The 25,294-nt window shown below is 38.9% G+C and overlaps 1 protein-coding gene across 2 annotated transcripts; it reads right to left on the reverse strand.

Annotated features, from left to right (window-relative positions):
• Nucleotides 1-2,222: 2,222 nt before the first annotated feature.
• Nucleotides 2,223-25,273, reverse strand: SLC4A1AP (solute carrier family 4 member 1 adaptor protein). Of its 2 annotated transcripts, XR_016020494.1 has the most exons (15): nucleotides 24,386-25,273; nucleotides 23,975-24,170; nucleotides 22,211-22,333; nucleotides 21,325-21,385; nucleotides 20,840-20,979; nucleotides 15,137-15,297; nucleotides 14,297-14,366; nucleotides 13,730-13,916; nucleotides 10,901-11,012; nucleotides 8,797-9,034; nucleotides 6,657-6,746; nucleotides 5,903-5,970; nucleotides 4,454-4,523; nucleotides 3,096-3,256; nucleotides 2,223-2,360 (listed from the first exon to the last, which is right to left on the reverse strand). XR_016020494.1 is itself a non-coding variant. In XM_019735276.3 (14 exons), exons 1-14 carry the CDS (start codon nucleotides 25,046-25,048, stop codon nucleotides 3,207-3,209), a joined length of 2,229 nt encoding a protein of 742 aa, XP_019590835.3. In that variant the 5' UTR covers nucleotides 25,049-25,273; the 3' UTR covers nucleotides 2,928-3,206. The 2 variants fall into 2 exon arrangements, 1 of the variants encoding a protein (XP_019590835.3); XM_019735276.3 differs by lacking the exon at nucleotides 2,223-2,360 and having other exon boundaries at nucleotides 2,928-3,256.
• Between the last annotated feature and the right edge of the window lie 21 nt (nucleotides 25,274-25,294).

A 25,294-nucleotide genomic window follows, 5' to 3' on the forward strand; every position in this document is an offset into this window, starting at 1 on the left:
GTCCAAAACTGAACTGAAAACATCTTCCACCTCCATCCTACCCTCCTGCGGTGTCCCCTCAGCTCAGTGAATGACGCCACCCCCCAGTCAGATGTATAAGCCAGCAGTCTAGCACTCACCCCCCACTCTTCCTTCCCCTCCACTCCCAGACTATCCGTCACTCAGTACCAGCCATTCTACTTTGGAAAATATTAAGGGCCCATTGACCTCTTTGCATCTCCACTTAGTACAAGCTGCCACAAACTGTCACCCGGATTTTGGCAACACACTTCTAACTGGTCCTCCTGCGTCCTCTTGTCCTCTTCCATCCTTCCTGCACACTGTAGCTTGAGTGTTCTTTCAAAAACCCAAATCTGACCATTCACCATCTCTAAAACCCCAGTGGCTTCCCACTGCTCTTTAAATATAGAGGCAGATATGAAACAGAACTCTTGGGGGGCCAGGATTGCTGACCGGGGACAACTTGCTTTTAGTTAATTTAATGTATTCTTGCTGTAACATTTTTTGTAATGGTTAATAACCTTATTTTTGTTTCTGTGAAAAGGAGACTTGATTACTTTGATTTCTGATAACCATAAAACTGCAACCCATATCATTCAGGAGGGGATAGTGAAACTTTTCAAGTATCTGTACACAGGGACACACATAACTTCCTAAAAATCTTGTAAAGAACATCTTGAGCCAGACGGGACCCTGAAGATGAACTAGCCTACAGCAGAGGTTGGCCAACTATGGCTTATGGGCCATATCTGGCCTGCCACCTGTTTTTATAAATAAGTATTTGTTGGAACATAGCCACACTCATTTATGTATTATCAATGCCATTTGTAGTGCAACATCAGAGGGGAGTAGTTGCAACAGAGATTGTATGGCTTGCAAAGTAGAAAACACCTGCCCATTGACAGAAAAGGTTTGCTAACCATGCTCTAGAGGTTCTCCACCATGGCTGCACATTAAAATCACCTGGGGTGCTTTTAAAAGGGATCACCTCAGAGATTCTGATTAAATTGATCTGAGGTGGGGGGCAGCCGGATGCCTCAGTTGGTTAGAGCACGATCTCTCAATAACAAGGTTGCCGGTTCAATTCCCGCATAGGATGGTGGTTCCCTGCAACTAAGACTGAAACCGGCCACTGGACTTGGAGCTGAGCTGCGCCCTCTACAACTAGATTGAAGAACAATGACTTGGAGCTGATGGGCCCTGGAGAAACACACTGTTCCCCAAAATTCCCCAATTAAAAAAAAAAAAATTGATCTGAGGTGGGATCTAAGCATTGGAACTAAAAAGTAAAATTTCCCTAGGTGATGCTAACATGATGCGAATATGCAGCCACAGTTGAGAATCACTGATCTAATTCAGTCCCTTCTCACAGATGACGACTCAGGTCCAGATGACAGGATTTGTCTCTTTTTGTGATGAAAAACAATATCTACAAAGCTCTGTAAAGCACATCCATCTACATTATCTCATTTGATCCTTAGAACAAATTTGAGGTTCAAAGAGCAGGAAGCATTGCTGTCCCTGCTTCACACACAAAAGAGTGGAGGCTCAGGGAATTTAAGTCATGCCCCCAGTCTCCTGTTTAGTAAACGGGAGCTAAGACTCATGTGCAGGTCTTTTGAATCAAGTCCACTGACCACTGCTGTTAATTACACAACTTACATATTTATATTTATTTTGGCACAGAAGTCCTATTTGCTTTCAGTGTCTCTAGACATGGAACCATACCTACCATCCGCAGAACATTTCGAAATCTGCCTTCCTAAAGCAGACGACGCTCTGTGGAGCCCCTAGGATTCCTCAGGCTCATTGCGAGGGTAGAGTAAGGAGAGGATATGTGCATATGTGTACATTCAATCTCCATGCCCTCACTTCCACCACAGCAGGTATATTTTTTTACCAGTTCTGGTATTAGGATTCCACATACAACTTTGTTTGAATAGAGTTTCACTTCTGAAGACCACTGATCTGGTTTAGACCTTTGTCCACTGTTTTCATCCAAGATGGCATGGTCACTCTGTTCCCCAATTCCTGTCACTTTTTACATCAACAAGTTCTTCCCTATTGATCTAAATGAAGTTCAAAATAATAGTTTCTCACAATACCACTAGTATTGTTTTGTGAGAAATGAAGGACAACACGATTAGCAGACCAGACGTGCCACGTTTGTCAGGGTAACTGAAGTTCTCCATTACTGCTTCTTGCCTACCTCATGCACACCGTGTCCTCCGTATTAGGAAAGCACCATCCTCGTCCACTCTCTCGCTGGGCCACAGCATTTCTCCTGCCTGCTCATTATGTCTGCCTCCAGCCCAGTACACAGGCTCTCCACCTCGTTTCCACTCTTAGGTTTTGCTTTCCTGTGGAAGTGAGGCATTAATGATGGGGGTGGAGTGGGATGGAGGGAAATAATACATTTTCTTGCATTTCTTCATGTTTCCAGAGAGGAAGGAACTTTTATTCCCCTCTCCACTGAGGTGAGAAGACCCACACGGGGCGGGACATATCCAGCTTCTCATTCTATGACCTTATTACACCTTTCCAGGAGAGAAGGAGTGGCTGATCTGATTGGTCAGAGTCCAGGACATTCAAAGGACTGAATTTTTATCAGGACTGGGCACGAGGTACGCTATGGTCCTGAACTGGGTCCTGGTTAGTCAGGATCTGTTCTCAATGTTGACAGGAGGACTATAGTGAGAGGGAGTAGGAAACCCCAACTGTGTATCTATTTTTAGTTCTAAGAATGACAGAGACACCCAGGATCACACACATGGCATGACCTCATACTTCAACACTTATTTGAGGAGGCAATATCAGTGAATCCTGGAGCCTAACAGCCAGAAGCACCCTATTGCTCAGGAAAAGCACAATCCCTAACGCTTAATGAAAGACGCTGTGGCCTTAAATAAACATGAGACATCTCCACCTTCTCTTTTTAACAGTCACGTCTCTCACTTTACTAATTCACAAAATATATGGTTCCTTTTTACATACATACACAAACACTTTTAAACATAATATCAAATTCAAGAGAATCAGATGGGACAGATAAATAAATTTAGGAAACCAAGAGTAGGGAAGAAAAGGCCAGTCACCAGAGTTTAAAAATGATCATCTGAACTCCTCTGGACATTCAACTTGATATATTCTCCTAAATATCCCATGTCACATGGTCCACAAGGTCTTCCTTTAGGATTCTGAAGCGATCAATAGCCATACTTGTCATTAAGATGGGTCCTGCCATCTCCACTTTGGCCTAGGTCAGAGTATAAAGAAAGAAAGAAATACATTCATTTTTCCAAAGTCAGGCGGGAAAAGATATCTAGACATCAGTGGGCCAAAAAGTAAAACAGATCAAGAGGTTTCTTCTATGATAGAAATGTGACTTTTTGTACATAATTTCAAAATATGGTCCTCTTTTCACTTCCACCCTAACATTTATTAGCAGATAAAGAACCAAACATTTCTAGGACCATATTTTGCCGTGTATACTGCGCTCCTGTCCATAATGCGCACCCACGTTTATGGCCCAAACTTCTAGGGGAAAAAAATCTTTCATTTTAATTTTTTAATTCAAATTTTTTTGTTTATATTTAAGTACTTGTTTTTGTATTATAAAGGAATTTTAGCATTAATTTATTTATTTACTTGTTGCACTTTTAACTCATAAGCATAAATAATTTAAAACATTTATATAGCTATGGAATTGATATAATACTACCCATGTATAACGTGCATCCTTATTTTTCCCTCACAAATTTGAACAAAAAGTGCACATTATACACAGCAAAATACAGTAATTACTAATATATTATAAACTCAAACCAGAGAAAAAGCAATTGTGATCTTTATATGGGAAAACAAGCATCTCCTATATTGCCATAAGGGTATATGTATGAACATAAACCAGGACAATCTCTATAGAATGCAATTTATAATACCTAAAAATGTTCACGGACTCTGATCCAGCATGCTAACTTTTACGAATTTTTTTCTAAACACACACCTCCACACTTGCAAAGTAACATATGTTAGAGGTTACTTATTGCAGAGTTGTTTTATAATATGGCAAAAGACTGGAAACACAGCAAATATTCATTGAGGGAACTGATTAAGTAAGTAAAAGTATATCCACATCATAAATAACTATGCTACCATTAAAAAAAAGAAAAAAGTCTGTAAATAACTGGGGAAAGGTTTCCATAGAGTGTTAAGTGCAAAAGAACAAGGTATAGAATATGCTTCCATTTGTGTAAAAAAAGTGGTGAGATATTATGTATGTTACTGATTAATATATATCTTTAAATCTTCTAATCTACCTATTCCCCCATAAGGGAGCTTTTTCCACTACACACTCTCGTAACTTTCCTATTAAGTGCCTTCAATGTGTAATACATACTCATAAATATAAATAAATAAATTTTAGAGGAAAAGAAAAGTACAAACAACCTACCTTCAGGTGGGACCCACACACAGTAGTCTGGGTCGTCTTCTGGATATTTGGAGGAGAGTGTTGATAGAAGCTGCAAAGAAAAGATAGGTTCTTTTATTCAGAAGAATTTTAACTCGAGGAATTATTGTCCCTACACCTGTCAGCAAACAAAAAATAAGACAGAACAGTTTTCATTAATGACCTTGACGTAAGTAATCAAAATGGGGGAGCATTCCCTCTGAACCTTGATTTTTTTTTTTCTGTAAGGCCTCACTGAGCAGATTTTCAGCCAGTGAGAGTGAAGTGGTATTTTTTAAAAGGAGCAGTTAACACAGATCTGAGTTCTAAATGGTATAACCCCCATAGAGGGAAATTTGGCATTTGCCTTTTGATCTAGATGCAGAAACAATTTAGCGTAACAAGCCTGACTGCTACCCTTTGAAAGGCCTGTTTGCAAGTTGGCCCTTAGCTGACATCTGGGAACTTGGATTTCAGGAGGGTTCCACTACTCTAATTGATAAGAGCGGCTCCCTGTGCCTAAACTGTTTGTAAAAACAATGTGGTTTATGCTGAACACCTGCCTTCCTTCTGGGGGAATGGAGTTTGAGTACATGTCATGTAGAGGATGATCACGTGATCAGGCCTCAATAAAAATCCTGGGCACTGAGCCTCTAATGAGCTTTCCTACTTAGCAATATTGCAAACTGTCACAACTCATTGCTACGGGAATTAAGCACATCCTGTGTGACTCCACTGGAAAAGGACCTTTAGAAGCTTGTGCCTGGTTTCCCCCGACTTCACTCCATGTGCCTTTTCCCTTTGCTACTGTGCTTGGTATCCTTTTGCTGTAATAAAGCACAGCTGTGAGCACAACCACATGCTGAGCCCCGTGAGGCCTCCTGAGTGACCTAGCCTGTGGGTGGTCTGAAGACCTGCCAATACAAGCTAGCAGTCCCATTTCTGGGAACTTGCTATATCCAAAAGGTTATTCATCACAGCCCTGTTGTGATAAAGGACTAGAAACGATCCGAGTGTCCACCTATAGGGAACTGGTTAGAGTACATCCACACAGTAGGAAGCTCTTGGTGTAAATAATGATTTCCACGACAAATGAAAAAACCAAGATGTAGAATGCAGTACACTACATTCTAGTTTTTATGTACTAAAAGGAGAAAAATAAGAATATATTACTCAAATGTCTTTGTATGGCATACTAGAATATGAAAAAAGATTCACAAATTAATAAAAGAGGTATATGAGAAGTTACAGGAAGCAGAGTGGATGGAGACAAGAATAAAGAATTCAAAAAATAAAAAAAAAAGAGAGCCCAGTCTTCTAGAAGAGGAGGTATAAGGCAGTTGGGAACTCTGCTAAGATAATCCCTAAAGAGTCACTCCTCTGGATGTGCTCCATGACATGGGGATTCGTTTTTACTTCCAGAAAAGTGAAGATTATGACTAATGTACTTACTTTGCCTGGACCAGCAGCTTTCTTTTTCTTCAATTCATCTCTGTTTTTCCCATATTCATCCTTTGACGCTAATTTAAGAAAAGGAAAAAATAAATAACTAAAAGAGGCAACAGCTATTTCCAAAAAATTAAAATAGAAAAGAAAAATTCCTCCTAAGACAGCACTACAATTATTGAAGAAAACATGTAACAATCCAATTCTCAAAAATCCCTCTACTATTGTAAAGACTATATATTAAGAGAGAATTTCCCCTTCACTAATAACCTAGTTTTCAAATGCTAAGGCTATTCTACACACTTGAATATAATCATACCATTTTCAAAGGTAAAAGAAAGTGGGTACTATTGTAGTTTAACCATTACAGTTAAAAGCAGTAGAAAACCAGGGGGAAAAAGTCCTTTTAATAGGCCAAACTTTCAACAGATTTCTTTTAATAGTTCTGGAATCGCTCCCATGATAGGCACATATTAACTCCGGGAGAACCTGTGTAGGGCTTTGCATGGCCAGAGGGAAGCCTAAAGGCATTAGGTGCTCTGTAGGTCAGGGAGAGGGAACCCAGGAGGCAGACGAGGAGTAAGGAAAGGCCAATGAGATGGCATCAGACATTCCAACTCTGTCCAGGACACTGGCAGCAGCATCCACCCAGTGTCTTAAAGACTGTTCTCTGTGCTGCATCAGGCTAACTGCCACCCTCTTCTGCGACACCAGTGGCTGCTGTGTGCAGAGCACCAATGGAGCCAGCTGTGCTACTTGCCTGAGGGTTCCTCACATGATGATGCAGCTGTTTCACGGATCTCTAGATAATCTGTATTCTGTTTCACTTGGCTGGGTTGAGACATGTTTTCTATAAAATGCAGAACCAAAGCATACTGTTATTATTTAATTTGTGGTGGGGAAATAATGAAACAAAAAAGCAAGAAAAGCTGAGCACATACATAATCATCCAGTTTTATTATCAGTAGCTTCAACTAAATTAAATTTTCAATAACTGTGCCTGCAGGCATCTTTCAGAGAAACACCGACTTTCCACTTTAAAAACTGGCCACCTCCAACAGATTGGGGGAGGGAGGTTATCACTTTGTGAGGGGTGAAATGTCTAACCTACTGCATTGTTTTGTACACCTGAAACTAATAAAAAAAATTGGCCACCTCTGAGGTAACACATTTCAGTAATACTTACCAAAGCCTTAAAAATATACATATTCCTAGAAATTCTATTTCCAGGAACATATTCAAAAAAAGATATGAGCACCAAGATTTATTATATATAAGTATATTTACAACAGCAAAAGTTAACAAATAATTTACATAAGAACTCCAACAATAGGAAGCTGATTAAATAAATTATGGCATATACATGCGATGAACCATTATGTCCCTTACTAAAACCAGATTTTATAAGAATATTTTAAAACAGAAAAAATAGATTATAAAACAGCATGTATAATACGCTCCCAATGTTGTAAAACCAAACAAAAAAGGCCTGGAGTAATCCTAATCAGCTGCAGATTTACTAATTAATGTATTGCATAAACCAAATTTTAAAATCTGCTGTTTTCATACATACATATTTGCTTTGGCCCCTTAAAAAAATTCCTGCTGACCTGTTTATGGGCCACCCTCATAATGTATGGATCAAAGACCAGACTCAGAAAAAAGTATGTATAAGTATCTTTTTTGAAAAGGCCAAGCATTTGGAAAATGCAAAAGACAAAAATTTACCTCTCACCAAGGAGGAAATGGTTTTTTTTGGTTGTTTGTTTTTAAAATAACTGAAGGTGATTCAAAAGAAGGTCTACAAACCAGGCCTGGTGTTTTTACAGACAAGCCTGGTTTGTTTCAGAAGAAGACATGCACACAATTAATGCCAGTTTTTGTTTGTTTGTTTGTTTGTTTGTTTTTTCCTTATGTTCCCTATTTTCTGTGCAATCTTAATCTTGCTAAGTAGTTTGGCTAACCTGCAGGAAAATAACCCCTGCAGCTGACAAGGGATAAGAGGATACTAAAAAGAGAAACATCACCTTTCGGGATGGGAATGTGGGAGATTTCTCTTTTCTTCGTTAGACTTTTATGTATGATTCAGGTTCTAAGTGAGCATATATTCCCTTCATAATCGAAAAAAAAAAAACATTTAAAAAAGCAATCAATTCCCTTTTCCATCAAACCTTTGCTGAGTTGGGTGACTTCTATGTGTCAGGTTCTCTGCTAAGTACCATGTACAAAAAGATGCATAAGGCGTGATGCTTCCTGAGAAGTATGTCCAGTGGATACAATTATGCTTAGCGTCTGTTTTAGGGTTGGGGGGAAAAATGAGTAACAGAGGCTTATCCTGAGACCACATGATCAGGCCCCATCATCCACCATATTCCACTGCCCTCCAATCATACAGTGGCAGCAGCTCAGGATTGTCCACAGCAGCTGGGGTTACAGATTTCACAGCTTTCAATTTTCCATAATTCTGGAATAGACTGGAAATACCTGCCCTTATTTTGCAATGAGAATAAACAGACTGGCAGTCAAAGAAGGACCAAGAAAGTATGGTTCCACAGAGTCGACTATATCACATATCACTACGTATTATACAGTCAAAATGTGCAGGCAAGAATTGGCTTTGCAATACATAGATAATGTAGTATACAAATGTATACTTGAAACCTATATACTTTTACTAACCAATATCACTCCAATAAATGTAATACAAATTTAAAAAAGAAAAAAAGAATCTAAATTACAAAGTTATGTATTATTATTCCCATTCTACATACTGTAGAATTTCTCCTGGTCATTTAATAAATTTCATTTTTTCAGAGGTTAAAATGACTTTGCTTTTTCAAAGCTTTCCACAATTAATGCAAACATCCCACTGAGTATCACAGGAAGGAGAAGAATATTACCATGGTGTTTTGCTTCTTTAGAACATGTGACATCTGTGGGAGGACTTGTTTCCTGCACGGCTTCTGCTGGCTCCCTCTCCTGCTGTGGCCTACTGCTTCCAGCCTCCATTTTTTCCTTTCCCTGCTCTTCCTTTTCTTTCTCCTCTTCTTCTTCCTCTTCCTCCTCCTCTTCTACTTCGGGCTCATCCTTCATTCTCATTAGAGCTGGAGGGAGTTCAGGACGTTTGGGGGGCAACTTCTATAGAGGAAACAAAACCATGAACATGCAGTTCTACATAATGATACTGAGGCCAATCTCTTCAAGAGGGTTAAGCGAAATGTGGAGAATGTCTAACCTCATTAGGTTGACAGACCCTGCAAAAGTTTGGTGGAAATAGGGCTTTCACATAAAATTTTATCCATCTATGGACCATTAAGTATCTTTATTAGTTTCTAGGGTCAAAAGAATATTAAGTATGAAACACTTGAAACAGCTTGTAGGGAATTAAATCATTTCCTCCAGGTGAGTTCTGCTGCAGGAATTGTCCTGTCACCCCTTTGTGATGTTAAAAGATCTTAATTCATTACAAAATCTTCTAGGGAATAAATCAGACACACATTTCTAAGAAATAAATCATTTGTGCAGCCTTTTCATTTTAGATTTAACACAATTTCAAGGAAATAAGACATGTAGTTCAGTAAAACAGATCCTGAGGAAAAGGAAGATATTTCTTGAAGAATAAGGCCAAATATTCTAATCAAGACCTTTTAATAAAAGTAATTATTAGAAAGAGTTGATCGCAGCTTAAGGAATAGAGAAAAGGTATCAAAGTATATGTTGGGTATATCATGTTTTAAATACAGGATTTAGTTCAGTAATCCTCTAAGGAAAGCTTTTTAGTGAAGAGTTTTTCTTCTAACTGAAACATAAGTACCCCCACCCACACTCACAGAAAAGCTTCCATCTCTCACTCAGTAAACCACACTCACTCAGAACATGTGGCTGGGACTTCAGACCTCTGCCACCAGAGGGCAGTTTCCCCTAATTTCCTAATTTAAGCTGTTGTGGGCTGAACTGTGTACACCTAAAATTCACATGTTGAAGTTCTAACCCCAGAACCTGAGAATGTAACCATACTTGGAGATAAGGTCTTTAAAGAGGTGACTAAGTAAAAATAAGGCTGTTAGGATGGGGCTCTAAACCAATATGACCGGTGTCCTTATAAGAAAAAGGGTACAAGTGCACCAAGGGACAACCACGTGAAGAGGCAGCGAGAGGGCAGCCACCTGCAAGCCAAGGAGAGAGGCCTCAGAGGAAACCAGCTGTGTTGGCACGTTGATCTCGGACTCCTAGCCTCCAGAATCAGGAGAAGATAATATCTTTTATTTAAGCACCCCGTCGGTGGTATTTTGTTATGGCAGCCCTAGCATGCCAATACACAAGGCTTAGCTCTTTGGAGTGATGAAAACCTTTTAAAAGCTGAATGTACAAATAGGGACATACATAAAGCAAAAAATGTATCAGTGAGGTATTAGAGGATAGTAGAAAGATCACAAAACTCAAGAGACAGAAGACCTGGATTTGATTGCCGGTCTAATTACTAACTGATGGTGTGATCTTGTATTTAATCTCTCTGACCCTGTTTCCTCATCTGTGAGAGGTAACAATTCCCATATATCATAAGGTGTTGGAAGGATAGAATGAGGTAAGGAAAAACCACATGGCAGTAGCAGGGGCACAGCCTATGTTACTAACCAATGTTAGCTGAGTCTGAAAATTACATCTATCCACCAGGAGAAAATTAATGCAGGAGACCCTTTCTTAAGTGCAACATTAATCACAAATTATTCAATTGGTACTCTAATTTACAAATCAGTTACATGCAAATTCATTGGCAGGAATCTATTCTTCCATACTTGATCACCTTAAGCTGAAGAGACATCTCCAAGAACCAACTCCTGGGAAAGATGTGATCATACCAACCCCACAGCCCTTTTTCACATTACTATGAGAAAAATGACTCATACTATGGACTGAGTCATTTGAGTTTGGAAAAGCATAGAGAAAAGAATTAGCTCAGGTAACTCAAGAGCTAAAAGTTTAACACCCTGCCCCACAACTTACCCCTACTGTTCCAGTTTTTAATTTGAATTTGCTTCCTCCTTTCATGGCACCAAAGAGAGGCAATGTGAGCTTTTTAGCTTTGTTTTCAGCATCTGTAGTCTGAGTTTCAGCCCTAGGAAGAACGAATAATTATACGTTACCTATTCCAGTGAGGCCAAGGATTTATCTAAAAACATCATGACACTGACAAAGAAACTTGGCAAAACAATTTCCACAAAATGAATACCTACGCATACACCAGTAAGATAGAGGTAGTCGAGCCAGCAGAGTCTGAACAGATGACACTACTGATTGTCACAGACAGATTTATTAAGTAATGGCAAGATAAGCCTACTACCTTAGTCTGGTAACGTACAACATGTTACATGACTTCACTTTCATAAAATGATGCCTACAGTACAAAGGTCACTGGCAAAGGAGAATAGGTAGGCATGACCCCCTCTAAGTGGCAGGACACGGATCCACGGTGTAAAGCCCTATTTTCCACCCACCAACCTCTGAAAAGGACACACAGTGCCTTACTTACCTGAAGTCCACACTTTTCATAATCACACACAACAGCTCTCAGCACAGAAACACCTCAAAGGTCTGACTTACCACGTTAAACAATTACAGAGTTGTATTTAAAACTCACTGTTAATTTGTTTACCCTGGATTATGCCTCCTGAACTTTCATCTTTTCTCCACAAAAATGACGTTACAAATAGTTGCTAGGTATAAAGAAATAATAAAAATTTTGAAAATTTTATATATATATATATTTTTTTATATATATATATATATATGTGCTAGTACTTTGTTAAGTGCTATTCATTTAATCTTTGCAACATTATTATTTCTAATTTATAGATGAGGAAAGCAAAGATCAAAGAAGTTCCATAATTTGCCTCAAAATGCCCAAAAAGTAATTGATGGGGCTGAGAATGAAACCCAGGAAGTCTAACTCTAGTGCTAACCTACCTTCTCACTACCGGTAAAGTAACTCAAATATCATTTGGGTCAAGCAGAATTTTGTGGACTCATCTATGAATCACTGTTAAATATCCAAATTGCGCATCAATCTTTGAACAAACCTGTTAGTATTTGGGGATAAATTTTCTGTACAGATGATCCAGGGCTCCAGAAATATTTTATCTTTACATCTCTATCGGAAGAGGTACCTCTCAGTATCTAGACACTCTTCTGAAAAATATCCCCAGCATCAAGTTGCAGGTTTCGTGCTCAGGGGTGAGGGGCTGAATAAACGCTTACTGACGACCTAAAGCAGTAACGTCCCACAGAACGTGCTGCGATGATGAACATGTTCTATATCCGCATCGTCCAACCCAGTAGCCACTGGCCACATGTGGCCATGAACACAGGAAATGTGCCCATGCGACTGAGGAACTGAATTTTTAATTTTATTTAATTTAAAGAACAAGTGTGATTATTGGCTGCTGCACTGACAGCACAGATCTAACGAAAACCAGAAACTTTCTGTAGGAACTATCCCCGTGAGTGAACTCATCTAGGCAGTACCACTTTTTGAGATGTCCTCCGGGATTCTGCTCACTGAGGGCTGCTTATCGCTAAAGCAACCTACTCAACATTTTCAATATTTGTTGAGACCACATAGAACAAAATTTTAAAATATTGTCAAATTGAAAGACTGGAAACCTGTCTCTCTCTCTCTCTCTCTCTCTCTCTCTCTCTCTCTCTCTCTCTCTCTCTCTCTCTCACACACACACACACACACACACTCATAAATACTAGCCAAGTCTAAGAAAAATTAGTCTCAAAACCTTATTTACAAATTACTCAAAAATCTTCTAGATGTCTACAAAAGGAGTTGAGTTCATCTCTTCGAATAATCCCCCAAATATCAAAGTTAACATTAGAATCAACTTTAGGGGATTATGCTTTTCCCTCTTTAAAGGAAGAAATCACACTTTAGAAAAAGTATATTAAACAGTTGTCAACTGGTTCTTAGGAATGACAGATACAGGTGTTAAAATGACAATCTGCACTCATATTTTTCATCTGTGGTTTTAAAATCATATATAAAAATGGCATTACATTGTAGTATTTGCATTTCTCTTATGCGTGAGGCTTAGCATCATTTTATGTAGTTAAGAGCTATTTGTATTTCTTTTTCAGTGGCCTGTCAGTTGACATCCTTTGCCCATTTTTCTCTTGGGTGGATGATTATCTACTTACCATTCATTGGTCTTTACCTACCACATTTCCCCAAAAATAAGACTGGGTCTTAGATTAATTTTTGCTCCAAAAGATGCATCAGGGCTTATGTTCAGGGGATGTCATGCTGAAAAATCATGCTAGGGCTTATTTTCCGGAGAAACGCGGTATTAGGGAAATTAGCCTGTTACATATGTTGCTCTTTAAAGAAGTTTACCCTGCACTAAAAGATGAAGTAAAAAATCCAGAGGCTTCCAATGAAAGAGGAATCAATATAGTTTTCTCTAAAAATCCTATAGTAGTCTATATTTCACAGATTAAGTAGATTGGTAGTTACTCGATGCAGTCACTGTCTTCTGTGCTTTAATGGGTTTCTTATATTCTATTTTTATTAAAAAATGATTATCTAAGATAAAGATATAATTCAAAATGTTACTTATGCAAAAATGCTTATTTAAAATTCCCAGTGTATATCAGAGCGATCACTTTGTAGTCTATATAAATGTCGCATCACTATGTTATACACCTGAAACTAATATAATCTTGTATGTCAACTGTAATTGAAAAATAAAAACATTTAAAAAATTTTTAAACAAACAGTGATTACACAGGAAAAAGATGTTTATTAAAATTCCAAATATAACTAAAACTTACTTTTTCAGTTCTGGAATCTCTGCTGGCTTTACAATTTTTATCAACCCTTTAAGTCTTTGCTGTTCTTTCCTCAGTTCAAAAGTTCTCAGGTGAAGTTTCTTCCGGGACACACCATCTAATGCACTCCCTGATTTCATTTCTGACATGAACGCATCCAAAGAGTCTTGAGATGGTGACTCTGATAGAGCTGTCAAGAAAGGGACATGTTTAGAAGGATGATCCCAAATGTTTTAAAATTCAGCCACAGTTTCAATAGAAAAGTCATTGACACAGAGCTGCACGAAGGACATTAATGATATTAGGAATAAGGAAACAGGTTATATATAGCTGAGAGATGGTGGGGAGTCACCTGGCCTCAATGGGCTTCATTCTCTTCATCTATTAAATAAAGCAGTTACACAAAATAATTTATAATGCTCTTTCCAGTTCCCAAATGCTGGTGCTACTAAGAAAGGCTCCATATTCTATGAGATGTGTCTTACTAATCAGTATAGCCCAGTGCCTAGCACAGGGCACTGTATATGGCAGATGCTCAGTAAATGTTTGTCTAATGAGTCATCGCCTTACCTTTGCTTGAAGCTTTCAGTCTCTCAGAAATTTCAGCGAGTTCCCTTTCAGCATCATTTAACTTTGCAACCTGTAACAGTCAAATTAACAAGGTTAGTAAATATTTTTCTCCTTTCAAAATATGGTAGCTTTCTCCTCTTATTTTCACTGTTGTTATAAAACTTTAAGAGAATTAATTCAAAGTCCAGTTAAATTTGTTCCCTATGGAGTTAACATTTTCATTTATTTAATTCTAATTTAATTAATTTCTGAATTAAAGGACTAAGAATTAAACAGAAAGAATGTATAGAACACTTATTTTACTCGAAAGAAAAAGCTCAAGGTATTTGTTTTCAATAATAAATCAAAAGGATAGATGCTGGGTAACGTTTTAAGCTCTGAATACTACTTAATATAGTGAAAACACCTGCTACATTATGATAATTTAATGAAAGACATACTATTTAATAAGACTATCATCAAACTATACTCCTCAAAATTCCTTTCGCCATATTTGACTTCCAGAAGTTTAAATTCAATTCATCTTAGAATGTCCCAATTTGGAACTTTTCCTTTCTTTTTCTTTTTTTTTTTGGGGGGGGGGTAGGGGGGGTGGGACATCATATCCAAAGAATGCACACTAATGGACCAATACCCACCTTGAGGTGGATAGAGTCTCTGGCAGCAAGCCAAACTTTTTTCCAGCTTGTATAAGACTAGTTGTCTGTTACCATCAAATTTGCAGATCACAAGTTGTACTTTACTACCAGATGTCAATGCTACTGCTTTAAAAATTTCAATAATACATTATTTTATTCAAACAATTAAACTACCACAGCTACTTCTATAAATAAAACTTGCCAATGATTCAAAGGTCTCTGGCTTCTCATCAATCTTCCCAGCCTTCTTCATTCGATTCAGACGCTTCTTCTCAACCAGACCAGTCCGATCAAGAAATGTGTCATCATCACTATCATAAAAGTCTTCATCTTCCCAGTTCTTGGCTTTCCTTTTCCGAGATACTAAAGGTAGATAAAATAAATGATAATGAAATGAGTTTTTAGAAAAAGAAAGAAGGCAAGCAAACAAGCAGCTGAAAATATCACCATCAATTATTAAAAGACAGTATTCACCAAGGTGCCAAACTGCATATGAGAACAAAGAACTAAACCTGGAAGACACTATGCTAAGTGAAGTGAGCCAGACACAAAAGGACACACATTGCATGATTCCACTAACACGAGGAAACTAGTCAAATTCAGAGACACAAAGTAGAACAGTGGTTACCAGGGCCAAGGGGGAGGAAGAATGGGAAGTGTTTAATGGGCACAAAGATTCAATACGGAATGATGAAAAAGTTCTGAGATGGACAGTAGTGATGGCTGTACAACAATGTGAATGTACTTAATGCCTCTGAACTATACACTAAAAAATGCTTAAAGTAGTAATTTTGTTATGTATATTTTACCACAATAAAAAATTAAAACAAAGGGCTAATTTATTTAATAATAAGCAAAAGGCTCTTAAAAATCAATGAGTAAAAAAAAGAAAAAACAAATGAGGAAAAGGCCAATAAGCCAAAAGAAAACTTGAAAAAGAGTAAGAAAAGCAGTTCATAGTAAAAGAACTATAAATGGTCAACAAACATTTGAAAAAAATGTTAAACTTTTAAAAAATAATCTTTAGAAATACAAATTAAAATAAAGAGAAACCACTTCTCACCTATTACACTGGGGGGAAAAAGCGCAAAAAAGATTAATAATAACCAATTGTCAAGGGTATGGGGAAAGGGACTCTCAAATAGTTGGTAGGAATGTACACTGATATAACCTTTTTGATGTTCAATCTTACAACATCTGTCAACATTAAAAATACATCGATCTCGCAATTCCACTTCTAGGAATTTATCCTGTAAATATCAATGCAACTTTATTTGTAATAGTAAAACTCTGAGCCCATCAACAGGAGACTATGGTAGCTATTAGTTTTTTTGTCTACCCTACACGATCTTACTCCACTTGTAATGGTAAAAGTACCCCCTTTCCTCTAGAAAATTCCTTCCCTGTTCCATCTGGATTGGGGGTAGTCATGTGACCAAAGCAAGATCAATCAGAATCCTTCCCTCATATTTACATTTAGATATAGGGAAAAAGAAGCTCTCTTTCCAATGAGGTTATTAAAGTGAGCGGGTATAAGCATCCAGCTTTTCCATGGGATAAGAATCTGTCTGCAAAATAAAACCACACACTCTTGAGACAGACTTGTGCACGCACATGACACACACACACACACACACACACACACACAGAGTCATATGTGTCCTGGTAATACTGAGTTCCAGTTCGGTAGGACTAAGTTCTGGTTCCAGAACTTAAGGCCCCGGTTCACACAGTTCTTTCTTCAATCCTGTGAGCTATTCTCCCCAGCTTCTGGAGCCAATAACCTTTCCCCCCAAGCTATATGAATTGGGTTTCTATTATTTGCAACCAAAATAGTCCCTTTTAGTATCAGCCTGATAATCTGAAGGTTAAGATGGTACATTGAACATACATATTGAATTTCACTCTCTCCCCATGCCCCACTAAAATTGCACTAAAGGGATCCATTTTTTAAAGACACTTTTTTTAATCCAGAAAGACAGGGAGGAGGAGGAGCAGCAACACCAAACTTTTGGATATTAGAAAGCAGGCAGATGAGTGGAAACTAACTTAGCAGAACTAAAAAGAATCCCAAAGCAACAGTGGGGAAAGTTGAGAAGGAATCTGATTGTACTGCAGAATCCTCAAAAGGATCTGGAACAGGGGTAGACGGTAGTGCTAAAATGAGGAGGACCAGTAAAAGCTGGGTAAGAAACCTCAGCTCCTCCCCACTGCCTACTCACCTCCTTCCCACCCCTAGAAATAACCCAGAGGCTAATCTCTAGAAAGCGTAGGACAGAAAGTCTCTGGACTGGGTTGACTAGTCCAGTTGAGGGCATGGGAACTATATTCCATAAACAGTACTGTCCTGAAAATAGCTGAATGCTGAGAAGCCGCTCAGCCATCTTCCACCACTGAGCTCTAGGACTGCTGGCAGCCAGTCCTTTCCTGTCACGCAGGAGAAGAGTACTCTCTGGGGAATTTTGACAGCAGAAGAGGAATACTCTACAAATGCTTATATGAGGAGTTCCCCAACAAAAAGTCCACCCACACTATTCTATAGTGTTGCTCAAAATTAATGAGTCCCATTTATATATTACAAATATATATATTTTGTCCCCAAATGAGAATCTACAACCAAGAATTACATGAGAAAAACCTCTAACACGGAGCATAGATACCAAAACAAACAAAAAAAGCAACCTGGAGAAAATAGATTAGCAGAGGTGAGATAATTACAATCCATGAAGCAACAAGATATTATGTTTTAGGGGCAGCTGGATGGCTCAGTTGGTTAGAGCGCGAGCTCTTAACAACAAGGTCGCCGGTTGGATTCCCACATGGGCCAGTGAACTGCACCCTCCACAACTAGATTGAAAACAAGGACTTGAACTTGGAACTGAGCCACCAGTGGGCAGCCGGTTGGCTCAGTGGTTGGAACACAGTGCTCATACCACCAAGGTCGCTGGTTCGAGTCCCACATGGACCAGTGAGAAGCAACGGCTTGAGCTTGGAGCCAGGCCTCCAGTGGGCAGCCAAATGGCTCAGGGGTTAGAGCGAGGTGCTCATAACACCAGGGTCTCCAGTTCAACTCCCACATGGGCCAGTGAGCTGCGCCCTCCACAACTAGATTGAAAAACAATGACTTGACATCCTGGAAAAACACACTGTTCCCCAGTATTCTCCAATAAATAAAAAATTTTTCAATAAAAATAAACATATGTTTTAAAAATGAAAATTCAAAGGATGAGCTTTGGAAATTAAAATCTTGATAGCAAAATAGAGATTGAAAGATAAAGTTGCAGAAATCTCCCACAAAAAACAAAAAGATAGAGATAAAAAAAGAAAAAAGACAAGAAACTTAGATGGTCAGTCCAAAAGATTCAATATCTAACAAAATTCCAGAGAGAACAAACAGATGGATTAAATGATTAATAGTATAATTCCAGAAATGCTCCTAAACTGGTAAGATTAGGATCAAAAGACAAACAAACACCCAGATAAGTAGGTGAATAGACCCAAAGAAAAGTACATCCTAGTTAAATTTCAGAACCTTGAGAACAAAGGGAAAATCGTACAAACTTCTAGTGAGTAAAAAAAAAAAAAAGACACAATAAATCAGGAATCTAAACAGTTTAGGACTTTTATAGCAATGTTGGATGTAACGTAATAAGAGCAATGCCTTCAAAGTTATAAACAAAAATTACTCCCAATTTAGAATTCTATTTCCAGCCAGACCCTGAACTGAGAGTATAGCTATAATAACTATATTTTCAGAATGAAGGGTTTAATAGTGTACTTGCTATATATCCTTTTTCAGGAATCCACGAGGGGATGTCCACCAAAACAAGAAAGTTAAAAAGAAAAATGAAAGATGTGAAATCCATTGAAGACTATTATCATCCATACCCTCTACTATTGTACCAGCTTTTTAGCCTGCTAAAACTACGAGGGGGTGTGCACCACTAAAACAAGGGAATAAGCCAAGAAATCTGAGAATATGAGAATCAAGAAATGGAAATTCCAACCCTGGAGAAAGGCAAAGGAAATCTCAAGGATGACAGCAAAGTTCCAGATGACAGCTCTACGGCAGGTCTAGAGAGCAGTAAGCCCTAAAAGGAGAACAGTACTCTTCGGGAAAAACGTCTCCAAAAAGATTGGAACTGATAAATTACTTAATGTGATTGACCACGTGGAAAAACACATTGAAAGGCTGTTAAAAGTTGTAGGAAAAATGAGTAAGAGGTATAAAAAAAAAAAAAAAAATCAGGGGCGGCGGGATGGCTCAGTTGGTTGGAGCCTGAGCTCTTAACAAGGTTGCTGGTTTGACTCCCCCATAGGATGGTGGGCTGCGCCCCCTGCAACTAGACTGAAAACGGCAACTAGACTTGGAGCTGAGCTGCACCCTCCACAACTAGATTGAAGGACAATGACTTGGAGCTGATGGGTCCTGGGAAAAGCACGCTGTTCCCTAACAAAGTCCTGGCAATACACACTGTTCCTCTTCCCTTCCCCAATAAAATCTTTAAAAAAAATCAAACACATGAAAAACAAACACGATTATTTTTTTTAAGTTTGTTTGTTGTTTTTTTGTTTTTTTAAGATTTTAATGGGGAAGGGGAACAGGACTTTATTGGGGAACAGTGTGTACTTCCAGGACTTTTTCCAAGTCAAGTTGTTGTCCTTTCAGTCTTAGTTGTGGAGGGCGCAGCTCAGCTCCAGGTCCAGTTGCTGTTGTTAGTTGCAGAGGGCGCAGCCCACCATCCCTTGCAGGACCCGCAACCTTGTGGTTGAGAGGACGCGCTCCAACCAACTGAGCCATCTGGCCACGCAGGAGCTGAGTGGCAGCTCATTGACTTCATTCTCGTTGCAGAGGGTGCAGCTCGCTGGCCCACGTGGGAATTGAACCGGCAGCTCCATTGCCCAGAGCTCGCGCTCTAACCAACTGAGCCACCTGTCCGCCCCACGATTGTTTTTGAAATTAAAATATAGTTAATATAAAATATATTAGTTTCAGGTATACAAGACATTCATTCAACATTTACATACCTAATGAAGTGATCACCATGTAAGTCTAACAACCATCTGACACCATGCAAGGTTATTAAGATATTGACTGTATTCCCTATGGTATATATTACATCCCTGTGGCATACTGATTTTTTAATTAGAAATTAGTACCTCTTATTTCCCTTCACCTTTTTTGCCCTCCCTTCACACCCTTCCCCTCTGGCAACCATAAGTTGATTTACTATGTCTGAGTCTATTTCTGTTTTGTTTTGTTTGTTCATTTAAAACAAACACAATTATTATCTTTAGGAAAAACAAAAAGAATTAAAAATTGCTCAGTTGTTACTAATGTTTGTATAAGCATAATCACGTAAATACTAACTTAACAGAATCAGTAGGTGACTAGATGACTAGGGAACAGGGCTGAGGATGGATAGGGCAAGCAGTAGGTGTATTTAGTTATAAGCCTTTGTTTTATATTATACATAAGTTACTTTACAATAATAAAAGTTAATTTTAGAATAAAAATATAAGTCTTACTAATACATAATGGTATAGCCAGCCAGTTTTTTAAAAATGAAGTAAACTTAACGCAATGATGTGGATAATATCCATGACACATTCTTATGTTAAAAAAGTAAGTCACAAAAGAGTATATATAACTGCATTCATGTAGGAGTTTTTTTGTTAAACGATGTAGTTCTGAACAAACATCTGTATGCACAGAAAATGTCTGAGAGAATATAAACAATGGCTATCTTAGGGTATTGAGATAGGGACTTTTTTCTTCTCACTTCATAGAATTGTGTACAATTTACATTTCCCCCCTAAAAAGAGGTTTTATTATCTTTTATATGTTAAAATTTCCTTCAATTTTTCTTTTTTTTTAAAAAAAAAAGTGTTCCCACACACTCACCTGCCTCCTGTCGCAGCAATCCCAAAGTATCAAGGATTCGACAAGCTTCCAGTGAGCACTGGATCATTGCTTCTTTTTTCTTTCCTGAGTGAATGGCCTCAGCCACCAGTTGTTTTCCCGTTGAATCATCCACAGGTAATCTGCATTGGTTTGAAGGGAATTATAGCACAGCACTAAGCTCCAATTCTCACAAACAAATTAATATGTTCTGGTAACAGTCATGTTTTTCTGAGATGGCTTTTCAATCTTTTCGTTCATTTTATCCTATTCCTGCCAAGGTTAGATTGCAAATCTTTCCCTTCCACCTCTTACCCATTCTACCCCATTCCCCAATAATATAAGTGTTACTAAACTATCAAGGCCCAAGATTAGGAAGAGCCTAAAATTAAAACTAAAGTTACTCTTTGAGTTGTTGTCTATACCCATAAATGAAACCTGAAACTGGCCACTTTCCAGAAATGGACATTAATGAGAACAGAACATACCTCACCCTGCAGAGCCAAGTGCTATGTCCCTGTTCATCAAATTCATATTCTAATTCTTCTCCTGTGGGAAGAAGAAAGACAAAACAATTTTAATAGGATCTGAAAATTACCAGTTGATACAAAGGGAAAAGAGAACAAAAGTTAAATAAAAATATCAAGTTCCCCTACCACATTGAACACTAAATTCCAAAGCATTTCAGTTCTCATTCCTAGGGATTATCATCTGATGATAAAGTTAGGATGAGCTTGAGGCAGAAAAAAGCAAACTCAGATCAAAACAATCAACTCTCCATACATAGCTTTGTCCATTGTATAGTAGCTTTCACATTTGTTATAAGTTGTAGACTTAAGTTGTTAATTTGTCACAATTGCCTGGTTTTTAGAAGCATAAATATGAAGCACAGACTGCAACCAGTTTTTACATACGTAGATATATATTCATACACTCATACACACATACATATATGCATACACACACATATCCACTTAAATGTTCTCTCAAAGTATCTTTAATGAAACAATCTTCTGTGGAAACATTTTTTAAATACTATAAAGTCAAAATCCATGTTAGAAATTACAAACGATCAGGTGATTTAGAAACAAAAAACTACAAGAAGTTGGTTCAATCTCCCACTACCAAAATTCAAAATGTTTTGAGAAACATGAGTCAAGTCAGGAAAAAGTACGTTCTTTCTTCCAAGATGAGAAGAAAGACTAACAAAATTATTACTATTTTCAAAATAAACCTGAAGCACCTGAACACAAGAGCAAGTACTGCACAAGGAGGGCAGTAGATAAAACCAGCATTTCTTAATATCTGAAGAAGCTAGAGAACAACACTGCTGTGGATACATTTTATTAGCGGGATTAGAATCTATTTACATACCTTCTCGGTCAAAAAAACCTTGGAGAGCCTTTTTTGGATCCTTTATATAAAAGGCCTCCCTTTCCTGCTGAAATTCTAAGACAATGGGGTTCTCTTCAGCCTCATCCTCTACAGCATCTTCTCCTACAGGTTATGGGAAAAGAAAGAAAAGACGATCAGACGTAAGAAGAAACTATCTGAATGACACCCACTATCCTTTCAGGCTACATAAAGACACAGTTATTAGTGATGAAAAGAAGGGGAGGAGGGAAGAACCACCAAAGTACCACCCGTATTAACATCTTCAGGTTTTCTAAATTGTGTGACAAGTTAAAACTTGTTTTCATGGCACTTTTTTTTCTCCATCACTATATTTTAAAAGCAAAATTACCTACCACATTTTCTATGGAAAAACAAATCTAAGCTCCTTAGCCTGGCTTTCTCATTCTCTCACACCGAAGTCTCATACTTTACCTCCAATATAATTTCCTAATACTTCTCAAATGGACTGGTCTATTCATTATTCCATTAAAATCATCAGTCCCTGCCCTGAACACTACTCCCAGTGCTCAGCTTCATAAGGGCTGATACGCCTTTCCTTCAAGTTCCAGCTTCCCAAAGGTCTAAGTCAATGCTGCCCAACGGAAATACAATGAAAGCCATATACGTAATCTAACATTTCCTAATAGCCATGTTAAACGAGAAAAACAAGTAAAGTTATCATGTAATCAATATAAAAATATTATGAATGAGACATTTTACATTCTTTTTTCACACTAAGTCTTTGAAATTCAGTGTGTATTTTACATTTAGGGCACAGGTCGACTTGGACTGGCCACACTATAATCGAAGCACATGGCATCGATTGTATCCACTCACCACTGACGATGACATTGAACATAGCTAGCTTATTTCCATCACTACGTTTTTTTGAGCTTGTTCTTATGTTTTAAGAGGTGCCGGGGTGCAATTTTGCACTGAAATCTAAAGATGTTTCAAAAAACACTTCACAAAAATAGTCCTTTGTCATTACATTATTTACTCATCTGTTTGTACATTTTTGTATGTTAACTTATGATTTTTTCAGTAAAAAGTACATATTCAAGAACCAAAAACAAACAAACAAAAAAAGCGCAGCTACTGGCTACCATATTGGACAGTGTAGGTCTAAGTTCTCAGTGATTGCTCCCTTCTCTAAACGCTTACTCTAGCACGGTTTCTAGCTTTTGTTTGGCATTTACCACAGTAATTTCATAATATATATCCCATCCTTCCAACATATTAAATCCATTTCCTATCTTTTTATATTCCTAGCTCCTGAATACCTGTTCCTAGCTCCTTTGGCTAAGGGACCAGCTTTCTCTGATTAGATATTTCATATTTCAGGATATTTACACAAAGTACACAAAATTCAAGGGAATAGCCTCTATTGAATAACATTCCATTTTTGTTTGAATGTAGTTCCAGCCCCTCCAGTGATTATCAAGATCAGTACTTAATAAAAAATATTTTTTAATGGTAAAAATACCAAATTAATTGTATGATGAAGAAGAGTTTTGAACAAGGGAGTGAACTGTTAAAACACAGTAAAAGAAATCCATAGTGCCCATAATTCAATTTTCTGACATCAGAAAAGTTAATGAATCTCTCTGGGGTTTGGTAACTTCATGTGCAAATTGTATTTGCACGAAATTGTATTAAAACGAAAAAAAAAACATTTGAGGGTACCATTTGAGGGTAATGAATTTAAAATAGTAACATCTAGCAGCAATTTGAAGGTCTTACCCATTCCCCAGGTGCAGCCCACTTCATCCTCTTGACTACTAGCATTTCTCTTTCTTTCAGTGGTATCCATTTCCTCCTCTTCATCTGAGTCTTCTCCTAGCATATTCTTCTCTAACATCATTTGTTGCTTCTTGCGCAATTCTTTCAATTGCGTTACTGTCAACTCGGATTCTGCCTCTCTGTCTTCCTCGGGTCCCTGATGAACCAAGTGAAAGAATTATTTTAGAGTTCAGGATTGTTGAAGTCACTTTCAGAAATATGGTAATGTGTCCAGAGGTCTGGCGGTAAGGGACCAGAGTCCTTCACTTTTGTAATCGCTAAGAGAATCTCCTTCCTCAGCGAAAGCTGAAGGAGCTCAGGGAACCAACCCGACACGCTCCAGAGATTTCAATTCTAGGTTTTTCTACTTACCTGAAGAAGAAAGAGCCGGGTGCTGCCACCAAAGCGAAGAACATGCCCGACGTGGACCCGACAATATGTGCCGGGTGGGATGCGGGTTTTGTTGAGAAAAGTGCCGTGTGTGCTTCCCAGATCATAGAGGTAGAAGCCAGGCCCGCGGCCGTCGCATTCTCCGTCGGGGCCGGACGCTCCGTGCTGCAACACGGCGTGGTACCGAGACACCGAAGGGTGCTCCAAGCACACGTCGCAGCTAGGGAGCCTCCCGAAAAGGAAGCAACTCGTCCCTTTCAAGCTACGCGTGCCAAGGATGGTACCGCCCTTCAGGGTCTCTAGGCTGTAGGGGCCCGTGGCGGGGCCACCCCACGGCGGCTCTCGGTAAGGGGGGCCCCGGGCCGGGCTGCCAGAGACAGGAGCTGCTGTGGGGGTCCGCGGCTGCTGCTCCTCCGGTGGACTCCTCGTCTCCGCGCTGTCCGGCTGGGCCGGCGGGATGTGAGGCTCCTCGGAATCGGGGTCCAGCGGCGCCGTAGGCCTCTCCTTCACCTCCTCAGGGTTTGAAGGATTGGTGGCCGGGAACTTGCCCCGCACCACCGACGGCACAGGCAGGGCTGGCTTCTTGAAGTCGCCATTAAGTTCTTGCAAAGCCGTTGGCTCGGACAGAGGAGGGCTATCGGCCATCCTTAATCGGGTGCCGTCTCGAAATTTGATCCTGGGAAACCTCACCCTTCGGTCTCTACGTTCCTCTCCACACCTCCCTCTCCCCAGCTCCCAGCGGCGTCTCTGGGCCGCGACGGTGGAGTTGCTGGGTCACGACCCAGAACGTTGTGAAGAGCTGCGTATCACGGGAAGGTCACAATAAGAGAAAAACGAAAGGGCAGTCGGGGGTGCTACCAGAACAGGGACATGTTTAGAGGTTACACATCG

This window comes from Rhinolophus sinicus, chromosome 2 (genome assembly GCF_057876585.1).
Source record: "Rhinolophus sinicus isolate RSI-liver-muscle chromosome 2, RSI-T2T, whole genome shotgun sequence".
Classification (NCBI taxonomy): domain Eukaryota; kingdom Metazoa; phylum Chordata; class Mammalia; order Chiroptera; family Rhinolophidae; genus Rhinolophus; species Rhinolophus sinicus.